This window comes from Delphinapterus leucas, chromosome X (assembly GCF_059928025.1).
Source record: "Delphinapterus leucas isolate spDelLeu-1000000601 "Yukka" chromosome X, BTC_Dleu_Yukka2, whole genome shotgun sequence".
Taxonomy (NCBI): Eukaryota; Metazoa; Chordata; class Mammalia; order Artiodactyla; family Monodontidae; genus Delphinapterus; species Delphinapterus leucas.
This window is the reverse complement of record NC_143150.1, coordinates 45,041,305-45,061,846: the sequence shown is the minus strand read 5'-3', so window position 1 is coordinate 45,061,846 and position 20,542 is coordinate 45,041,305. Positions and strand designations below refer to the sequence as shown.

Here is a 20,542-nt window from a genome sequence, read left to right as displayed (position 1 = left end):
GTCCTGGCACCCCTGGGAGAGAGGAGGAAAGGTACACATAGGCAGACCCTTGCCTCGGGGAGCCCCCTTGCCTGGCGGAAAATCCACTGGGAGAGATGGAGGGGATGGAAAAGCCTAAATTCTACTCACAAGGAATGCATGGATGCTGGCTTGCTAACAATCAGGGCAAAGAGAGACTGGCACTGGCGGCTGCTGCCTTGCTGCACTTCCCAATCCAAAGCACAAACAAAGTGGTGGTGGGGCCTCAGATGCACACAGCAGCTGAGTATGGAATCTTAGGTAGACAGGTACAGGGAGAGGACTTGATGTAGATGTGTGGAGACAGCCCGGAGGGCCTGGGGTATGGTCTGGGCCAAACCAAGGAGCCCATTGTCAGCCCACACATAGTGGGGGCAGGTCCTGCCACAGTGCCCATTGTCAGTGTGCACACAGTGGGGGCAGGTCTGCCCATGGTGGACTTTGCCAGCACGTGCACCAGATAGCGCCATGGAAGGGCACAGCAGCTGGGCACTGCATCTCGGTTGGACGGGCTCTTGGCAGGAGTATGCAGCCGTTCATTTCACGGTGGGAGCACACTGGCCCCGCTCACTCTACACCATAGCTTGGAGCGAGATCTGGAGCTGACACGTCCTGGGAGAGGTCTTTCACAGAGGCAGCCCAGGTTCCAGGCAGCAGCACAACCACCTCAATTCCTGTAGCCACAGGGCCCTGGCCCCCAGCACCAGCCTACTCCACACCACAGCCCAGCACTAGGTCTGGGATGAACACAACAGAGAAAGGGATGCAACCTTGGGCTGCTTCTGGGCAGTACCATGGATGCCTGCACGGGAGGCACATAGGTTTGTGGTGACCACACGGACCTCATTAGCTTCAGTGGTCACCTCCTTTGCATCAGGGCGTGTGCTCAGGGGCAATGGAACCTGACTGAACCTGACCCTCAGGGCTTCTACTCCAACAGCTGGGAAGCAGACCCCAGCCCCAACAGGGCTGTGACAGCCATCGAGCAAAGAGGAGGACCCAGCAAACAACCAGTGCAGGCTCTGGTCAACACAACTTCAAACACACCCCCTACCAAGGGAACAAGGGCCAGCACAATTTAAGGAAATACGTGGCAAGCACCCACACCAAAACCAGCCCTTGCACGAAAAATATTGGACTCATACTGTCTCCACAGGAATCCTCCAACCTAAAAACACCCCTTCAAGAACACAGTAGATTCATGCTTCTCCTAAATTCAGAGAGAAAGAAAGTTAAGTAGAATGAAAAACAGAAGAACTATTCCCAATGAAAAGAACAAGAGAAATTCCCTGAAGGAACAAATAATGAAAGAGACCTCACCAGTCTACTAGTCCCCAGATTCAGAAAGGAGGTAAGAAAAAGGCTAAAGAAATTAAGAAAGATTATTGATAGAAATGCAGATCTCTGCAACAAGGAACTAGAGACTCTAAAGAGAAATCAATCAAAACTAGACAACTCAATTGCCGAGATAAAAAACAAACTAAAAGCAATAAATAGCAGACTAACCATAGCAGAAGAATAAATAAGTGATCTGGAAGATAGAGTAATGGAAATCACCAAATCAGAACCGCAGACAGAAAGACAAATTTTTAAAAATGAAGAAAACATATGAGACATTATATAAGAAATATATGAAACATTATATTATCCTTTATATAGAATAATATAAAGCATGCGTAATATGCATAATCATAGGCATAATGTGCGCAGTCATATGCATAATAGGGGTACCAGAAGAAGAGGAGAGAGCAAAGGGGATAGAAAATGTATTTGAAGAAATTATGGCTGAAAACTTCCCAAACCTAAAGAAGAAAACCGATATCCAGGTACAGGAAGCACAGTGGGTCCCACACAAGAAGAAACCAAATAGAGTGACACCAAGACGTAGCATAATTAAAATGGCCAAAGGGAAAGATATAGAGAACTACAAAGTCAACTGGGAAACAAGGTTTAAAATGGCAGTAAGTACATACTTATCAATAATTACTTTAAATGTCAGTGGACTAAATACTCCCATCAAAAGACAGAGTGGCTGAATGGATAAAAAAAGAAAAAAAACCAAGAACCTACAATATGCTGCCTATAAGAGACTCACTTCAGGGCACAAGACACAGACAGATTGAAAGTGAGCAGATGGAAGGCTATTTCATGCAACTGGAAACAACAGGAAAGCGGGGTTAGCAATACACATATCTGACAAAATAGACTTAAAACAAAGTCCATAAAGACAAAGAAGGACATTATATAATGATAAAGGGATCAATAAAGAAGAGGATGTTACACTAGTTGGCATATATACAGGCAATATAGGAGCACCTAAATACGTAAAACAAATAGTTACAAACATAAAGGGAGAAATTAACAGGAATACTATGATACTAGGAGACTTTAACACCTCACTGACATCAATGGACACATCTTCCAGACAGAAAACCAACACAGCAACAGAGGCCCTAAATGACACAGTAGACCACGTGGACTTAATTTATATCTACAGGACACTACATCACCCCCATAAACAGAATACACATTCTTTTCAAGCGTTCAAGGAACGATCTCTAGGAGAGGCCACATACTAGGTCAAAAAACAAACCTCAACACAATTAAGAGGATACAAATGACTTCACGCATCTTTTATAACCACAGTATTATGAAACTAGAAATCAACCACAGAAAGAAAAATGGGAAAACAACGAATACATGGAGACTGCACAACATGCTACCAAAAAACCAGTGGGTCAGTGATGAAATCAAAGAAGAAATCAGGAAATACCTCAAGACAGATGACAATGAAAACACAACCTTCCAAAATCTATGTGATGCAGCAAAAGCAGTTCTCATAGGGAAGTACATAGCGATTCAGGCCTTCCTCAAGGAACAAGAAAAATCTCAAATAAACAGAAAGAGAAAAAGAATTACAAAAGGAAGAACCAAAAAAATCCCAAAGTCAGTTCTTTGGGAGAGAGCAGAGGGAAAGAAATAAAATAGAGATAAAAATGGAAAAGATCAATAAAACCAAGGGCTAGATTTTTGAAAAGACAAACAAAATCGACAAACTTCTAGCCAGGCTCACCAATAAAAAAAAGAGATCATACACCATGATCCAGTTGGATTCATTCCAGTTGCTGTGATAGCCTTATGGAAGTTCCCTTGTATGTTATTTGTTGCTTTTCCCTTGCTGCTTTTAATATTCTCTCTTTATCTTTAATTTTTGCCATTTTAACTACAGTGTGTCTTGGTGTGGTCTCCTTTGGCTTGACCCTGTTTGGGACTCTCTGTGCTTACTAAACCTGGATATCTCTTTCCTTTCCCAGGTTAGGGATGTTTTCAGCTATCATGTCTTCAAATATGTTCTCTGCTCCTTTCTCTTTCTCTTTCTCTTCTCCTTCTCAGACCCCTATAATGCAAATGTTAGTACACTTGCTGTTGTCCCAGACGTCTCTTAAACTGTCCTATTTCTTTTTCTCTTTTTTTCTTTTTTCTATTCTGCTTCAGTTATTTCTACTACTCAGTCTTCCAGCTTGCTCGTCCATTCCTCTGCATCATTTCATTTACTGTTGATTCCGTGTAGTGTATTTTTCATTTCCATTATTGTATTCTCTGTGTGGTTCTTCTTCATATTTTCTAAATCTTTGTTAAGAACTTCTCACTCTGTTCATCCAATCTTCTCCTGAGTTCTTTGAACATCTTTATGATCATTACCCTGAACTCTTTATCAGGTAGATCGCCTATCTCCACTTCACTTTGTTCTTCTTCTGGGGTTTTATCGTGTTCCTTTGTTTGGAATAGATCCCTCTGTTGCCTCATTCTGTCCAATTTGCTGTTTTATTTCTCTGTATCTGGTAGGTTGGCTGCATTTCCCAACCGTAGAGAAGTGGCTTTTTGTAGGAGACGTGCTGTGTGACCCAGCCGAGCTCTCCCCTCTGGTCACCAGAGCTATATGCTCTAAGGGTGCCCCCTGTTAGGGCTGCATGTGTCCTTCTGCTGTGACCAGCACACTACTGTGGGTGGTGTGGTAGGTGTGGCTGGCCCCTGGTCCAGTGGGTTGCCAGGCCCTGCCTTGTGCAGAGGCTGGGGGCCACTGGCGAGTGAGGCTGGGTCATGAGGCTGCTGGCTGCAGTGCACCAGGAAGTCTCGGGATTAGTGCTGGCCCACTGGTGGGTGGTGCTAGGCTCTGCAGTGGGTGGTGGTGGGGCTAGAGGTCCTGTATCTAGTGTCAGCCTGCTGGTGGGCAGGGCCAGTTCCACATGACTGGCTGTCGGGTTTGGGGGTGTCCAAAAGCTGGTGTTGGCCCACTGTTGAGTGGGGCTGGATCGCAGGGCAGCTGGCTGAGGGGTGTCTTGGAACTGGTGTTGGCCTGCTGGTGGGTGGGGCTGTGGCCCAGGGAGTCCTGGAGCTAGTGCTGGCTCGCTGGTGGGCAGAGCCAGGTTCCTGGGTCTCTGGCTGCAGGGCCTTGGAGTCCTGAAGCTAGTGTCGTTTTGCTGGTGTGTGGGGCCAGTTCCTGACATGGATGGGTATGGGGCCTGGGGTGTCCCAAAGCTGGCGTCATCCCACTGGTGAGTGGAGCCAGATCCAGGAGCAGCTGGTTGAGGGGCCCAATGTGTCCCAGAGCTCGTGCCCGCCTGTTGGTGTATGGGCTGGGTCCTGGTGTGCCAGGCGGCAGGGCTGCGGTGGTTCTTGGGCTAGTGTTCCCAGAGGAATATTCCTTTTTGCATATTTACAAATATGTACATTAACAGAAGATGTTCTTTAATTTTACTACATTTTCATGAGACTGAATTTCTTCTAAAAGCTTGAAGCTTTTAAAGATATTCCATATTGAATTTTAATGGTGCTCTTTAAAGAAAATTGTTGCTGATCATAAATGCTGACAATTTTCTTGTTTCTCATCTTTCACGCCTTATGAACTCTGTGTTGTATGTGTACAGAATGGTAATACTTGATGAAATTGTAACTATAAAGAATTCATTCCCTTCTAGTCAAACTATCCTGACACAATAATATCAAAGTACGATAGTAAAGGGAAAGCTTTGCCAAAAATTTGAGAAAGAAAAAGAGATTTAGGAATGTTACCATGGATGCCTTTGTGGTTCTTCCTAAACTTACTGCAGGGGTGAGAGCTCCAGTGCTTTGTAACTACCCATCCACTAATTCAATGTAGGTATTTCCTGAATAGAAGTATTTGTTACCTGGAAAGGCATAGTAGTTGAAAACCATTTGAGCTTGAGTACTGTGGGTATTATGCTCATATTGATAATTGTGCTTTCAAATGGTGCCTGAAGGTGATATTTTTGTTTACCTACGCAATATACATTCCTCAACTTCCTAAGTGGTCTCAAATTTTCATTAGTGCATTTCCTCCCTCATATAGTCACATGCTGGGGGGGAATTTGCCTGCTAGTTCCAAGGGTGAGACCAGAGTTACTCTAGATCTCACGCAATAATCCTATGTCCCTAGCCACAGTCATTGGTTCAAGATTGGGCCTGAGTCTTTATATCTTTGAGTCACTGGATCAACAAACCTAAAGTCTCCTCTACCTCTGGGCTCTCAGTTATATAAGCAAGTATCCTTCCTTGTCGTATACACAAAAGTGAATTTTACTTTCTGTTATTTACTGCTATATATGTTTTTGAAGATATGTTATCGGGTGAATGTAAGTTCAGAATTTGTAATCTTCTCAATACAATTTCTTTTATGGTTTGATAGTAGCCTTCTTGGTTGCAATTGCTTGATGTCTATTTTGCTAGATAGTAATACAAATTAACCACGTTTCTTTCAGTTTTACTGATCATTGGTATTTTTTACCATCACTTTATTTTCATCCTTTCTGACAGTCTACTCTACCTGCTTCATGAACTACTGAAACACGTTCATAATGCCTGTATTAGACTGTTCAGACTGCCACAACAAAAATACCACAGACTAAGCGGCTTAACAACAGAAATTTGTTTCTCACAGTGCTGGAGGCTGGAAGTACAAGATCAAGGTGTGAGCAGGGGTGATTTCTTCTAAGGCCACTCTCCTTGGCTTGAAGATGGCCATCTTATTGCTGCTTTTTCACATGGTTGTGCCTCTTTGTATACACACCTCTGCTGTCTCTCTGTGTGTCCTAAACTCCTCTTCTTATAAGCACACCAGTCAGATGGGATTAACGTATCCCCTAACAGCCTTAAATTCACTTAATCACCTTTTAAAGGCCCTATCTCCAAATCCAGTCACATTCTGAGGCACTGGTAGTTAGGGCTTCAGGATATGAATTTTGGGAGAACACAGTTCAGTCAATAACAAAACCTAATGTTAAGATGACGTTATCATAGAAAACAAGAGAGCAGAGGCAGGAACAATGATGTGGAGCAGGCAGGAGGATGGTATGTTAGGCTTTCATTTTCCTATAGCTTCTCCAGTTCCTAAAATTCTCGAATGGCCAATGAATCCCAGGCATTTGACTGAGATATTTGCATTGCTACTACCTCAGCCTGGACCTAAAGGATGGGAACTAGTATTCCACACTTGTTAATAGCTCACAGCATAAAATCTAACACTTTCCTATTATCAATAGATCTGCTATTTTCTTTCAAGATACTTCACCCTTCTTATCCTCAGCTTCGTAATTAGATACAGAGACAAAATCATTAGTCATACAACTCCAACTGTGAGAATTAAATGAAATTGAGATCTACTTCTGCACATAATCAGGGCTGATTGCTGGGTGGAAGGTTTGGAAAGCTGTTTCCTCAGCCATTTATGTACAGAATGTTCAGGCTCATGCTATTCTAACAGCTCTATGTTCTAGGTCATGCCACAGCATTATCAATGAGACATGCAGAAGGGGAAGAGTTGCGTCTGTGCACTGGGGTTAGACCTTTTGGGGCCCCAATTATCTCACCAAATACCTCCCTTACTATTTAGCAACCAGAGCCACTTGCAGTTCTCTATTTCGACTCCTAATCTTCAGGAAGACAGAGACATTGTCTGAATTTGTTCATGGTCCTATCTTCCCTTCTTAGCACTAAGCTTGACATGCACTAGGTGCATGAATGGATGAATAAGTGGATGAATGATAGTTATATGCCACACATATATCTTTCTTCTCTGACAGTTCGTAGCCCCTGGCAGGCCAGAGCCTTAGCCTTATAGCTAAGTCCAGTGGTTAAGCCTCAGTGCTCTCACTGCAAGGGGCCCAGGTTCGATCCCCGGTTGGGGAACTAAGATCCGGCAAGCCACGCAGCACAGCCAAAAAAAAAAAAAAAAAAAAAAGATGGATGCATTATGTGGAACATAAATTATAGCTCAGTGAAGTTGGCTTTTAATATGTCTTTGTATCCCTTCCAGAATCTGGAGCTGTGTCATGCTCATATGTGGAATCAACCTGTATTTTCAGATTGAACTGTACAGTTGGGTTTTTCGTGTGTTTGCTTGCATGCTTGATTTTTGTTTTTGTTTTTTTTTTTTGCCACAGCCAAGAATGTTCTCAGGATCTCCTGACTTATACATCCAACCACATGCTCCCCACCCAGATTATTCGTAGGCTCCACAAACGACATGGTCAAAACAGAACTGTCAGTTTTCTGGCATTGCACCAAAGCTGGTCCTCCATTCATTTCCCCATCGAAGAAAACCGCCCTAACCCAGCTGCAAAAATCCACATTCCAGGAGACACACTTAATTCCTCTCTATCCTTACCACAAACGTGGACTTCATCAACAAGTTCAGTACTTCCAAGATACATCTCATCTCAAACCCCATCTCACCCCTTCCATTGCTACGACTGTGGTCTACGAGACTGTAACCTCTCACTGTCATGTGTGTAGTAGCCTCCTAATCTTGTCTCTTGATCTTACAGTTGCTCTATTTCCATCTGTCCTCCAAGGAACATTTAGAATGAGCTTTAATAAAGCAGATTTTAATAATAAGTTCCCTTCCTTTCAGAAAGCACCCAATGGCTCCATCATAATAAGAACAAAACCCAGAGTCCTTACCATGGCCCACAGGACCTTCTGTTATTGGGCCCCTCCAACCATTCTCACCTCATTTTCTAACACTGTCCTCCCAATACACACTGGCACACAAGCTGTTCTCTAAAACTGCCAAGCTTGCCCATATCTTAGGGCCTTTCGTCTTGCTCTTCCCTCTGCCTCGAGGGCTCAGCTCCTATATCTTCCCACTGCTGACTGTGTACTTCTTGTTATTTGAATATTAAATCTAAGTTACGTCTTCAGAAAATCCTTCCTTGCCTTCCCCACCCTAGTCATTCTCTGTCACATTTTCCCATATTATTTTCTTAATGGCTCTTAAATCTTGAGTGTATCAACCCCTGTAGAATGTGAGCTCCCTGAGAACCATGACCCTGTCTGTCAGGTTCTCTGATTTATCTCCAGTGCCTATCACAGTGCCTCACATATCACTGGTAACCAATAAATATTTGTTGAATGAATGAATGAGTGAGTGAATGACGTAGATTTAGCATGCTAAGTTGTGAGGACTCAGGCATAGTCTGGGACATGGGATTTGGGAGGATGGGAGAGTGAGCTCAGGTGTCTCTGAAGCAGCAGTTTTGTTTGAACCCATGAAAACTGTGGTTGGAAAACTGGGTAGAAAGGACATGATAATTGAGGTGGTGCTTCTAGCTGCCTTGGGTATGAAAGTGTAGCATATGTTCTATACCTATTCTCCTTCTTTCTTAATAAAAGAATCCCAAATTTATTTGGGACAGTAATGTTTCCAGTAAAAGACCACATTTATAGCCTCCTTTGCAGCCAAGAATGGTCACATGACCGACTTCTACCTAATGAGGTGATGGCAGAAGTGTTGTATAGTAGTTCCAGGAAGGTGGCTAAAAGGGAGATGAATGTCTCAGACCATGGTGTTTCTCATACCATCTGTTGTGGACTGAACTGTGTCCTACCCAAATTCATACGTTGAAGCTTTAACACCCAGTACCTCAGAATGTGACTGTGTTTGAAGATAGGGCCTTTAAAGAGGTGATTAAATTAAAATGAGGCCGTTAGGGTAGACACTAATCCAATATGATTGGTTTCCTTATAAGAGGAGTTCAGGACACGTAAAGAGATACCAGGGTGTGTATGCACAGAGGGACAACCATGTGAAGAAGGAGTAAGAAGGAGGCCATTTGCAAGCAAGGCGAGAGGCCTCAGAAGAAACCAAACCTGTGGACACCTGGATCTTGGACTTCCAACCTTTAAAACTGTGAGAAATAAATTTCTGTTGTTTAAGCTACTCAGCCTGTGGTGTCTTGTTATGGCAGCCATAGCAAACTAATACACCATCAGATAAGGTTTTCAAGTTTGACAGCTCATTAGAATCAACTGGGGTGAACCTTCAAGACACTGATGACTGGGCTTATCCCTAGAGGCTCTGATTCAGTTGGTTGAATCTGAGCATTCGAGGGGATCCTAATGGATATCCAGAGTTGAAAACCACACGTCTAGAATAGTTTCTTGCACTCCATTGAGCAGGCTGAGACTGGTGAATCTAGCATCGTTTGGGAGGCATCCCCCCGTATCTCCCTCCTTCCACTGTTTTTCCTCTACCCCATATGCCCCGTCTTTTTCTGCCCTATCCAGATCTCCACAGATGGACCCAGAGATGCCCACACCTCTTAATCCTGTTGCATATCCAAGTTCAGTCCTAATTTGAGGAACGTTTAATAGCTTCAGCCCCACTTCTGCCCTCCCTGTCAAGAAAAGTGAGTCTCGAGGGGCCTCACATTCTCTTACTCTGCCTGTTAGCCAGAGCCAGGGCAGCTCTCTAGAGGTAACTTCTTGCCTCTTAATCCAATTATAAAATGGATGAAAGACATGAACAGAGGGCAAATAGGCTTAGGAAAAGCTATTCAACATCTTTAGCCATCATGCAAATGCAAATTAAAGGCGCAATGAAATGTTAAACCCACCTATCAGAATGGCTGAAAAAAATGGACAAAACCAAATGCAGGCAACACTGGATAAACTGAGTCACTCACACATTGCCAAAGGGAATGTAAAATGGTACAGGCCGTCTGGAAAACAATTTGGCAGGTTTTTCAAAACGAAACATGCGATTACCAAATGGTACAGCAGTTGCACTCTGGGCAATTTACCCAGAGAAATGAAAATTTATGTTTACACAAAAACCTTTACATGAAGTTCATCACAGTTTTACTCACAATAGTTAAAAAGTGGAAATAGCCCAGATGTCTTTCAACGGGGGAATGGGTAAGCAAACTGTGGTACATTCACACCGTGGAATCCTATTCAGCAATAAAAAGGAACAGACGATAGACACACTTTACAACTTGGATGGATCTCAGGAGAATTAGGCTGAGTGAAAGAAATCCATTCCTAAAGGTAGTGTACTATATGATTCCATTTCTATGACATTTAGGAAATTATAATAGTGTTTGACAGAGTTTAGGGATGTGGGATCAGGAAGAAGGTGGGTGTGGCTATAAAGGCTAACATGAGGGAAACGTGTGGTGATGAAACAGTTTTTGATCTTGTTTGTGGTGATAGAACACCTACACTGCTGGTAAAAGTGCATGGAATTATTAAATATATAAGTATTATGCCCAAGTGTTCTAACACACAAATGAGTGCATGTAAAATGGCGAAACTGTGGTAAGCTCAGTGGATTGTACCAATGTCCATTTCTTAGTTTCGATACTGTACTAAAGTAATACAAGGTGTTATCATTAGGAGAAGGTGAGTGATGGGTATACATGACCTCTCTACACATTTTTTTGCAACTTTTGGTAAATCAATAATTATTTCAAAATAAAAAAGTTAAAAAAACAACACAGGAGTTGTGGGGAAAATAGTCTTCGGTACAGAACCTAAGAACCTAATAAAAATGTTAACACAGTTTTAGACCTGTTAAATGAGTAAGAAATCCATAATTATTGGAGTAAATATGGTACTTTACTTGCTAAATACCTTATATTTGTTTATAGAAGTGAACATCAGAACGGTCACAACTTGTGAGTACTGAAGTGGTGGAGAGAAGGTTATCAGGAGGCAAAGCTTGGATTTTAGGGTTGTCCAGGGATGGAGTCCTTACTCTATAATTTTCAAGCACTGTGTAGGTCGGATATAAATGCTAGAGACTGCCAGGGATGATGTGGGAGATGGGACTTTTTGGTCCTGGCCCCACTAACTCATGGTTGGGTCAGGGGAAGAGCAATCCAAGACACACAACATACAATGTGCAATGTTACTCTTTAATATAAAGATACACAAGGATCATGTGTGGGAAAAATATAAAACAACGGGCAGGCCTACACGGTAAACTTTGGCTTCCTGATTAGCCGGACTGCAAGCTTAGTCATGGATATGGCTTCAGTTAAGAGAAGAGAGGTGACAAATATGATGAGGATGAAACTGACATCTAAAGGCTCATTTTCAGAGTTTTCTTCTCAAGATCCCAGGTCAGTGGATGAGGGTCACATCTGGAATTTTGCCCTTGGACTGAAGAAAGTAAAGAGAAAGAATTGGCATGTCAGCAGAGCCAGCAGCCGTGAGTGTCAACCCCAGGGCACCTGACTTCTGTCCACCTTCACCTTCCTGAAACCCTAGAGGTCTATTTCTTCTTATCTCTGAATTCTCAGAATTCACTTTTTGATGAGTAAAGCAATTTTTAGCTCTGGTATAGTCTAGTCATTGTACTGAAAGTGCCTCTAGTGGGGGAGGATAGATGACCTCCCTTAGGACCAAACTGGAGACACTTGACCACACAACTTCACTGCTACATCTATGCTACAAGAGCAAGCCTTCAAGTTTACCAACATGTATGTACCAGAATGAGCAGATGCCACTGCATGTAATGCTGAAAAAGAGGCGAAAAGCTAAATGCCTATCAATAATAGCTTATGGCTTCCTGGAATTCAATTGTTTAATATATTGATCTTAGAAAGAATAATGTAGCTTCACATATACTGAGAAGAAACGATGCTGGCACTAATAATAAAAGAAGTTTCAAAACAGTATATAAGATAGGATACCTGTATTTTACAATACATGGAAATGTATTAGTATGAAATTAGGGTATTTCTCACAAGTAAACGTTTGTAAGGAAAAATAGATTTAAAATAGTTACCTGAAAATTCCCATTAATCACTCCTCTACTCCTCCCAGCTCCCTCCTATCCCCATGCAACCCCAGCACTCACTTCTGAGACCACTAGCGGTTCACCTCAGATGGGGTGGAAGATACCTGCATGATGTCCTGCTGCTGCTGGGAGAGGGGGTGCATGGAGCTGGAGGTGGGTGTAGGCAGTGGGATGGAGAACACACTCTGGGTCTCACTGGGGTCGGCATCCCTCACAAACAGCTCGTCATTCACGATGCACAGACTGAAGGAAAAATGGGCCCTCAGACAACTGGTGGATGGACACCCACACCCCCAGTGCTGACTCTGCTCCCACTGGCACTCAGCAACCAGATTCCTTCCTCGTCCCTCCTGTGTCTGTCTCCCAGGTTCCTTGACTGGTACCTCTGCCCCTCCCCACAGAGCCCACCTTTGGAGAGACTGTCTACCACCTTCACTTGATTTATAGGTTCATCCCCAAACCAGGGGCAATTTCGCATTTACCCTTTACCACAGTGCAAGGGGTGGACAGTCTGATCCCCATTCTCAGAAGAAGACACGGAGTCACACAGAGGTCATGTGAATTGACCAAGGTCACACAGCGAGTGAGTGTTGGGTCAAGGAGTGAACGCATAGGCCGATTCCAGGCCCATACTCTTCTTAACTACTAGGCCAGACTGCTCCTGGGATCCCCCTGCTGGCTTTCCACAATACTGAGTAAACCTAAGGTCTTTGCCACCACATTCCCACGCCCCTGAGCCCAGGCAGGGATGGGCATTCCCGCCCACAACAGGGCTCTCACCTGCAGTTGCGGGCAGGGGTAGCGATGAAGGTCCGGGTGAAGGAACGCACACAGCCCTGAGAACTTCCTTCCACTTCAACAGCAAACAAACAACAGTACCCCTTACAGCTGCATGTGCTGTACACGCTCACACAGCGGTCCCCAGTCAGGGTGTGACTGGACACTCGTGTTGAGAGGGCAGTTGTTCACGGGGCCCAGGGTGTCGGGAATGGGGAGGGCAACTATAGGAGCAGTCTGCACCCAGTGACAGGGCCCCTGACGACCACTACACAAGTTCACGGGATGCATTTTTCACAGCCGCCCAAGAGGTGGATACTACTACCCCATTTTGCAAATGAGGAAACTGAGAGGTTCAGTAACGGCCCAAGTTCTCAGAGTAAGGATCTGGGATGAGAGCCACCAAAATCCACAGCCTGTGTCACCAACGCCCAGGGTGTGCAGGGCAGACAGGCATGGACACAGCTCAGACCTGGGTTGTCTGTGGGAAGCCTGAGGGCAGGAGAACACAGTGGGGAAGTGGAGGCGGGCGGAGGGGAGGGGAGGGGAGGGAACAGAAGGGAATACAAGGGGAGGGAAGGGAAGGGAAGGGGAAAGAAAGCGAAGGGAAGGGAAGGGGTCAGGGATGCTGGGTGGTTCTGGGTGTGAGCCTGGCCAGGGGGAGGCAGCAGTGGGGCATCTGCGCTGGGGGCCTACACACACTCACCTGCCTTGAACACTCCGCAGACGGAGAAGCAGAGCATCGTTTGCTGAAAGGGAAGAGCCCAGGCGCCCAGTCACCACCTCCACCTCCCACCCACCTGCGGCCTCCTGGGCCCACCCGAGGGAGGAAGCAGGCGCTCACCGTCTGGAACCACGTGTCCACCACAAAGGAGCTGAAGGCATGCTGAGTCTTGGGCAACACACAGAGGGTGTGCACAATGACACGTTTTGTGTGCTTCAGCAGCTGGACCCGCAGGTCTGTGAGGGGAGGGGAAGCGAGCGAAGGTCAGGGACTGCCACGCCCTGGGCCCTATGATTGACCCCTTCACCGCCCTTTCCCACCCAGTCTTCCCATCACACACTCACAGGGGTCCTTGAGCTTCTTCATATTCCTGCTGTCCTTGAAATACTCGCACAAGCTGCTTCTAGGAGACAAAGAGCAACAGTGGGTGGTGGGTGTTTGCAGGAGCTGGCCTGTGTCTGCTGGGGAGCCACACGGCCCAGGAGCACAGCCTGTGCTGTGATACTCACGGGGCTGGGTCCTTGTGGTGGAAGAGAATCCTCAGGGAGAAGCAGGCCTCCTCGTGATAAGCACCCGCGAGAACCTGTCTGTCTCCATAGTCATGGATCAAGTAGTACCTAAGGAGGAGCAATGAAGACAGTCTATCTCTGTGTTCTGGACCTCAAATGGACTTGAAAACTCCCCTGAGCAGACCTGTGCTTAGGTGGCCTCACCTGTCCTAGCCCTCCCCCCCCTTGCTAAGCTTCACAGAGATACTTACTGCTGCAGGAATTGCAGGACTAGACTCTTCAGCTCATCAGATACAAAGTAGCTTCCCTGGAATCAAACGGCACTTGAGACTATGCAGTAGATAAAGCCTCCCTGCAACACCCCAAATGTTGTTTGATCCTTTTCCTCACCTTGCAGAGCTTTACTATGTAGGGAGTGTCAACGTCAACGGTCACTGGTGACGGTAACTGCTGGCCATCCTGGAGAAGGGAAGAGAAAGTCAGGAGTGGAGACCAGGGGAGTGGCGCTGGATGATCCGGGAAAAGGATGGGCCCAGGAGGGTGAGGGTCAGAGGTCAGGTGTGAAAGGGCCCTGGAAATTCCATGGGAAAGCTTACAGTGGATGTCTTCATCATGAGGTCCTGGAAGTCTCTAGTGTTATATTCAACTTGTGTGTGTGCGTGTGTGTATTTATGGGTATTTTTCCAGCAAGTATATCCATGTCATTTTCAGGAGTCCATGTCCCCCAAAATGGTTAAGGTTCTGATGCTAATATGTGATCTAGGCAAGACCCAAAGGGCTTGAGGGCAGGTGCAGAGGCCACCGACATTCGAAAGAGACAATGATTTTCGTAGGCACTTACCAGGCGTAACAACTTCGGGAAACATTCTCTGATGGCCCTGTCCAAAACCAAAAATAGAGAACAGGTGGTTGATAGTTCAAGGTTGCAATGCTTCCTTTGAGTTAAAACAGTAATACCATAAACAGAGATCAGTGTGTTCTGGCCAATCCAGCAGCACCCTTTGCCCACCTCTGCTCCTGATTTTAGGGGTTTTCAGTCCACTTGCCTGTTGAGCACTGAGCATCTGTCATCTTACTGTCTGAAAGGCACTGTCTCCTCATCTCTCTCAGTACCTTCACTTTAATATTCCTTCCCTCCCTCCCTTCCTCTCCTTCGCCTAGGTAGTTCCCACCCAGACTACTCGGACTCCCTTCTCCAGTGCCACAGGGACCAGCATTTCAAACCCATGCTGCAGGGCTTCCTTCTCCTCTCTTCCTTCCTCCAGGGCCCCACTGAAGGCTGTGGGGAGAAGAGGGGATGGAGTGGGAGCCCGGGGCTCTGTTACCTCACTGGGGGTCCAGCACTCTGGCCAGACCCCGACACCCCCCAGGGATGGCCCAGGATGCTGGGCCAGCGAGGTGAGTGAGGTGGGGCTCAAGGAGGGAGATGGAGGGGATGAAGACAGAAAGGGAGTGAAGGTAGGAAGGGAGAGATGAGAGAGACATAGGGGCACAGAGACAGGGGAGAGAGAGACAACAAAGGGAAGGGAAAGAAGCTCTCCCGTGGTCGGGGTCAGGGAAGAAGAGAGAAGAAAGGGGAAACGGCACACTTGTTGCGGCTCTTCACCTGCCCCAGAATCGCCCAGACACACCAGGTAGGAATGGAAAATATGCACATGTTGGGCTGGGGGCCCACTGGATGCTGGCTGAAACTTTGTCACCTGTGTGAGCTCAGCCAGACTTGGGCATGGGAAACCGAGCAGCCATGGGGTCACATCTTCCCCAGAAGGAGGAAAGGGTCAGGTCCCAGCTCAGTATGGGGCTGAGGATCCGTGGCCCCCTCTGAAGATCACCGTCTTCTCTCCCGATGACCCCTGCACCTCTCTGAGTTGGTTCTTTATCTGAGGAATCATACCTGTCTCAGGCTGCCCAGGGCTCCTGTGAAGGACCAGTCGGGATGATGTGACGTGTGCAGGGAGGGATGGCAAGTGCCCCTGAGAGGCCTGTCCTTCTGTCTCCTCTACCACCTCTGCCCTCTGCCTTCCACCCCTGCCTCAGGAAGCCCTCTGATCACTGGCGTGATCACGTCTGGCCCCTTGACTCAGGGATCCCTGCTTTTTCCCAAGGAGGGTCCAGCTCCTGGCACTGGGCCAGCAGAATGGATGTCATGACAGCAGCCACCCATGGCCTCAGCCCTCAGCATGGCGCAGGAAAGCCCCCATGTCAACCTGGGAGAGGAGGGGGGATCCATTTGGAGGAAGGGGAAGAGGGCCCCTCTCAGAACGGGGGAGGCAAACCCCATCTCAGCACGAAGAAGGAAGGCTTCTCTCAGCAAGAAGCCCTGGACAGGAGGACCCTTCTCAGTCCAGGGCGCCAGCATCTGGATCAAGGCTGGTCGCTCCCGGTCCTGGTGAGGAGGAGAAGCCCTGCTTCCTGGGGCACACTCTTGGGAGGCCTTGCTGGAATATAGCTGGGCGCAGAGAGCTGGAAACAGACCCCAGAGCGCCTGCAGAGGTGAGCAGGTCAGGGGAAGGAAACTCCTCACCGGTGAGAGGCACAGAGAGAGCAGAAGGTGGGGCCTGTGATCCTCCCAGAAGACCAGGGCTGCCACCTTTGGCAAAGGGGCACTGTCACAGATAGTCTAGGCTCCCATGGGTGAAGGTCACCAAGAAGGGTGACAGGATGTTCACACTGACCTTACATAGGTGGACTGGTCTGGGAAGGTGTCACACAATGGGTTCCCTTGCAGCCACAGCTCTTCAAGCTTCAGCCCTTGCATCTTGCTCAACTCCCACACAGACGTCAGCTGAGAAATATGGGGCAGAAGTGGGAAAAGGAATCCCAGGGAAAGAGGGACATCCGGATCCCTGCACCCCCAGACCCCTCCCTCCCACACAGGTACCTTCACCTGCCTCCTGTCATCACTCTGATGGCCACTAACATGCCCCCCTCCCCACTCTCAACCCAACTTTGACCTGGCTCCCTCTTCTCACCTCATTTTTGGAGAGGTTCAGGATCTTGACCGTGGGGGCCATCTGTATAATGTCAGACAGGCCATCCAGCTGGTACAGTTTGTTGCTGCTCAAGTTCAAGGACAACAGCTTTGGGGCAAGAAGAGGTAGAGTGAAGGTTACTATCTAGGACCTTGGAGACAAATCTGCCGTCCACCCCATCTCTTCCACCCCCTACCCTAATACCAGCACTGGGCCTACAGCCTCACCTCAGGGAAATACTTTTCGATGACCTGCAGGGTGGCAGCCATGCAGCTTCTTCGATTCAGAAATATATCAATATCATAGCCCACCAAGTCTTCAGGAAGGAGAGGGGAGGGAATAGGATGGCTGAGTGGGGTGTGGGGCCAGCACCAGCCCCTCCCCACGTTACCATCCCTAAGTCTCCCTCCAGGAAGACCCCTCTGCCCTCGCCGGCCCTAGAATTACTGCTGTCAGCCGTACCTGGGTCAAGGCGGAGCCTCCGGAGGTCAAGAGCTTGCTGGGAGACATCAAATCGTTTGCTCAAGGTCAGCTGCGGAGAGAGAGATGGAGAGAGCCGCTCTGAGGCTGTGGCGGTGGCAGGGAAATCGGGGGCGAGGGGGACGGGGGACTGGAAGGAGGAGAGGTGGGTCTGAGCGCTGGCACACAACACGCCTTGAGTCTGCATTACCTTTAGCTGCTCCATTTCTTCTGGCTTCAACTTATCCCGCACAGAGTAGGGAACAGCGGAGGGGCTGACAAAGACAGGTATCTGCAGGAAGAAGAGGTGGGGTAAGCACCAGGAACTCTAGTTCCAAAGAAGACAACCAGCCCCTGGCCTGTACTCCTTCCTCAGGATGAGGTATACGTAACGCCCTCAACACACACCTTTCGGCTCTCCTCGTCACGAATCTTGTAGCTGACATCCATCAATGCAGAGGCAGTGCTAGCTTCCTGGACAAAGAACTGAGCCCCATTTTGCATAAAGTGGAACTACAGGGATTGAATGCAACAGCAATAGTATCAGAAGCCAACAGACTCTGCTGAACCAGGTCTCTCTCTCTCCCCCTTCCCTGTGCCCACGCGTCTGGCTTCGGCATCCTCTCTTACGTCCACTGGAGTGAAGGGGACACTGCAATGGCTCTGGATTGACTTCATTAGCCATGTCTTGTCATACTTTATCCCACAAGGAATCTAAGGATGAAAAGAAGGCATGGGAGAGAGGACAGACAACAGGGAATTTAGGCTGGAGGACGAAACTTTTCCTGTTCTTTTCCGGCCTTCTGCTGAGCTTGAAAGGGCTTGTAAAGAAGGGACCACTGGCATGATTTCTTATGGGTGTGCGTAATATGGATTTTCTAAATACTCTTTCTCTCCAGTCAAACTCTCTTCCACATAATCAAGGTGTCAGAGATGATCTTCCTTTTATAAATTTCCAGGAGATCCTACCCAGCGCACACACTGCTTGCCCCTCAGACAAGGTCTCCAGAGGATCGACCCTCTGTCTCCCACACTCAGCTTGCCAAACTGAGACCTCCAATGTGGAGTTGCTCCATATCCTCGGCAGTAGTTTCCACCTTTGCTTTGAGACAGGCTCCTCCGTTCTCCTCACGGTCAGCCTGTTCCCTTTACATTGCTTCTCTGAACCTGCCCTTAGATGAACAAGACTGTTAACTCCTGGTAATAAAAAGGACAGATTACAAACTGTCCCCAGTGAAAGAAACCAGCATCTCTACATGAGACCAACACAACTCCCCCTGCCTTTTCTCTCCTGCACATTCCATACATTTTTCAGGATACTCACTGTGACCCTGAACCAGCTCCCTGGGGTTCCATCTTGTGTGTTCTCCCCCATTTCTCTCTCCAGAGGTTTTCTGTTTCTCCACACAGTAGTATGCATGTGGCCTTCACTGTGCCATCTCACTCCTCTCTTGTTGCCTCGGATGGTACAGGGAGAGCTGCAGGGGGCATGTGGAGAGAAGGACGGTGAGTGGCCATAAGTGCTAAGAAAGTCTTCTGTACACTCTCATCTCTTTGACACCAGCACTACAATTAGGATTGCTCAACCATTATTTCACTTCTAGCATGCTTCAGTTTTGCAGTGAGAGAAGAAAAACAAGTCCACGGAGCGTGAGAGAGGTGCATAGTCCCAGGGGCTGCTGTGCACAAACCCTGCTGCCTGGCCACTTACTGTCTTACTTTGGGGTCCTCCTGCACATCCCTCTTCACCACGTTTCCATCATCCTCCTGGAGGTGTGAGGGCTGAGGCTCACACCCATCGTGTTCATAATGAGGGCACCTCTCGCCAGAATTACCTTGGAAATAACTCCAACCTTTCTTTCTTCCTTGAGGTGGTCTACCACCATCACCGTATTCTGAAAAGAGGAACAAAAATACAAGTTTGCAGACACATCTGTGGTCCACTTACCACGTACCATGTCTTAGGCTAACAGCATGGTAGGGCAGGCAAAGTGCCAACCTGGCCTAAGGGACCAGTCCCACAAGCCTCAGAAAGGACACTCTTCTGCCTGTCCAGAGAGGACAGCCTTATCCGACAGATGGCACTATCAGGGGAAGAATCGAGGAGGAGCAGGATGAGGAAGAGGACGACAAGGAGGACAAAGAGGGAGGAGAAGGAGGAGGGAGGAGAGGACAACTGCACTGAAACTTTTAAAACAGTGGAGCAGGACTGATAAAGAACCGAGGTGTATGCGTCCATGGGTTAGACTGGACACCAGTCATATATATACCAGGAAGGCACCCGAATCTTGCCTTCTCTCAGGACTTTCCAGCAACCACACCAATACCTCTCTCATGCTTCCCAAATCCAAGGAGCCGCCAAACCGATTCCACTAACAACCAGCAAGCTAGCTGGACTTCCTTTGCCAGTGCACTTGCAGCTTTAATGTCAGGTGGCACTGGTGTAACGGCCTCCTGAACTGTCTCCCTCCCTCCAGCCTTGCCCTGAACAATACTCTGTTGGAAAGAGCCAGAGTGAGCTCTCTTTCGGGCCAGCCTGAAATGCCTTTCAGCTCAGCAGGCAACTCTTCCTAACTTCAGCCCTTTTATAACAAGGGTGTGAATGATAACCTGGAATGATGTGTCAACCACCATTTCCCAGTGTTTAGGGATTCTTCTTTTTGCTTTCTATTACTGGTGGCTAATTTGATTCCATCATGGCCAGGGAGCACACTCTGGGAGATTTCAAGTGTTTTTTTTTTTTTTAAATAATTTTATTTCTTTATTTATGGCTGCGTTGGGTCTTCGTTGCTGCACACGGGCTTTCTCTACTTGCGGCGAGCGGGGGCTACTCTTCGTTGTGGCGCACGGGCTTCCCGTTGCGGCGGCTTCTCTTGTTGCGGAGCTTGGGCTCTAGGCACGCGGGCTTCAGTAGTTGCGGCACGCGGGCTCAGTAGTTGTGGCTCGAGGGCTCTAGAGCGCAGGTTCAGTAGTTGAAGCG

At 47.4% G+C, this 20,542-nt stretch overlaps 1 protein-coding gene and 1 long non-coding RNA gene across 2 annotated transcripts; both read right to left on the bottom strand.

Moving 5' to 3' along the window:
* Window positions 1–4,016: 4,016 nt before the first annotated feature.
* Window positions 4,017–17,439, bottom strand: LOC149744242 (nuclear RNA export factor 2-like). The gene is made up of 13 exons (XM_089904910.1): window positions 17,331–17,439; window positions 17,104–17,211; window positions 16,807–16,916; window positions 14,973–15,009; window positions 14,480–14,590; window positions 14,383–14,438; window positions 14,132–14,239; window positions 13,967–14,025; window positions 13,764–13,858; window positions 13,605–13,647; window positions 12,902–12,974; window positions 12,226–12,364; window positions 4,017–4,571 (listed from the first exon to the last, which is right to left on the bottom strand). The coding sequence occupies exons 1-13, from the start codon at window positions 17,370–17,372 to the stop codon at window positions 4,017–4,019; spliced, it is 1,536 nt and encodes a 511-aa protein (XP_089761036.1). The 5' UTR covers window positions 17,373–17,439.
* Window positions 17,440–17,703: 264 nt separating this feature from the next.
* Window positions 17,704–20,275, bottom strand: LOC149744241 (uncharacterized). Its single transcript, XR_016391317.1, has 3 exons — window positions 18,193–20,275; window positions 17,971–18,075; window positions 17,704–17,854 (listed from the first exon to the last, which is right to left on the bottom strand). It is a non-coding gene; the product is annotated as an uncharacterized LOC149744241 (long non-coding RNA).
* Between the last annotated feature and the right edge of the window lie 267 nt (window positions 20,276–20,542).

Coding starts and splice junctions, on each gene's coding strand:
- LOC149744242 (XM_089904910.1), bottom strand. CDS start 17,372: ATGGCTGCCACCCTGCAGGTCATCGAAAAGTATTTCCCTGAG. Junction 14,439..14,479: donor ATTTGGGGTGTTGCAGGGAG/GCTTTATCTACT, acceptor GTTTGATTCCAG/GGAAGCTACTTTGTATCTGA. Junction 12,365..12,901: donor ACCCCTGCCCGCAACTGCAG/GTGAGAGCCCTG, acceptor TTTTTCCTTCAG/TCTGTGCATCGTGAATGACG.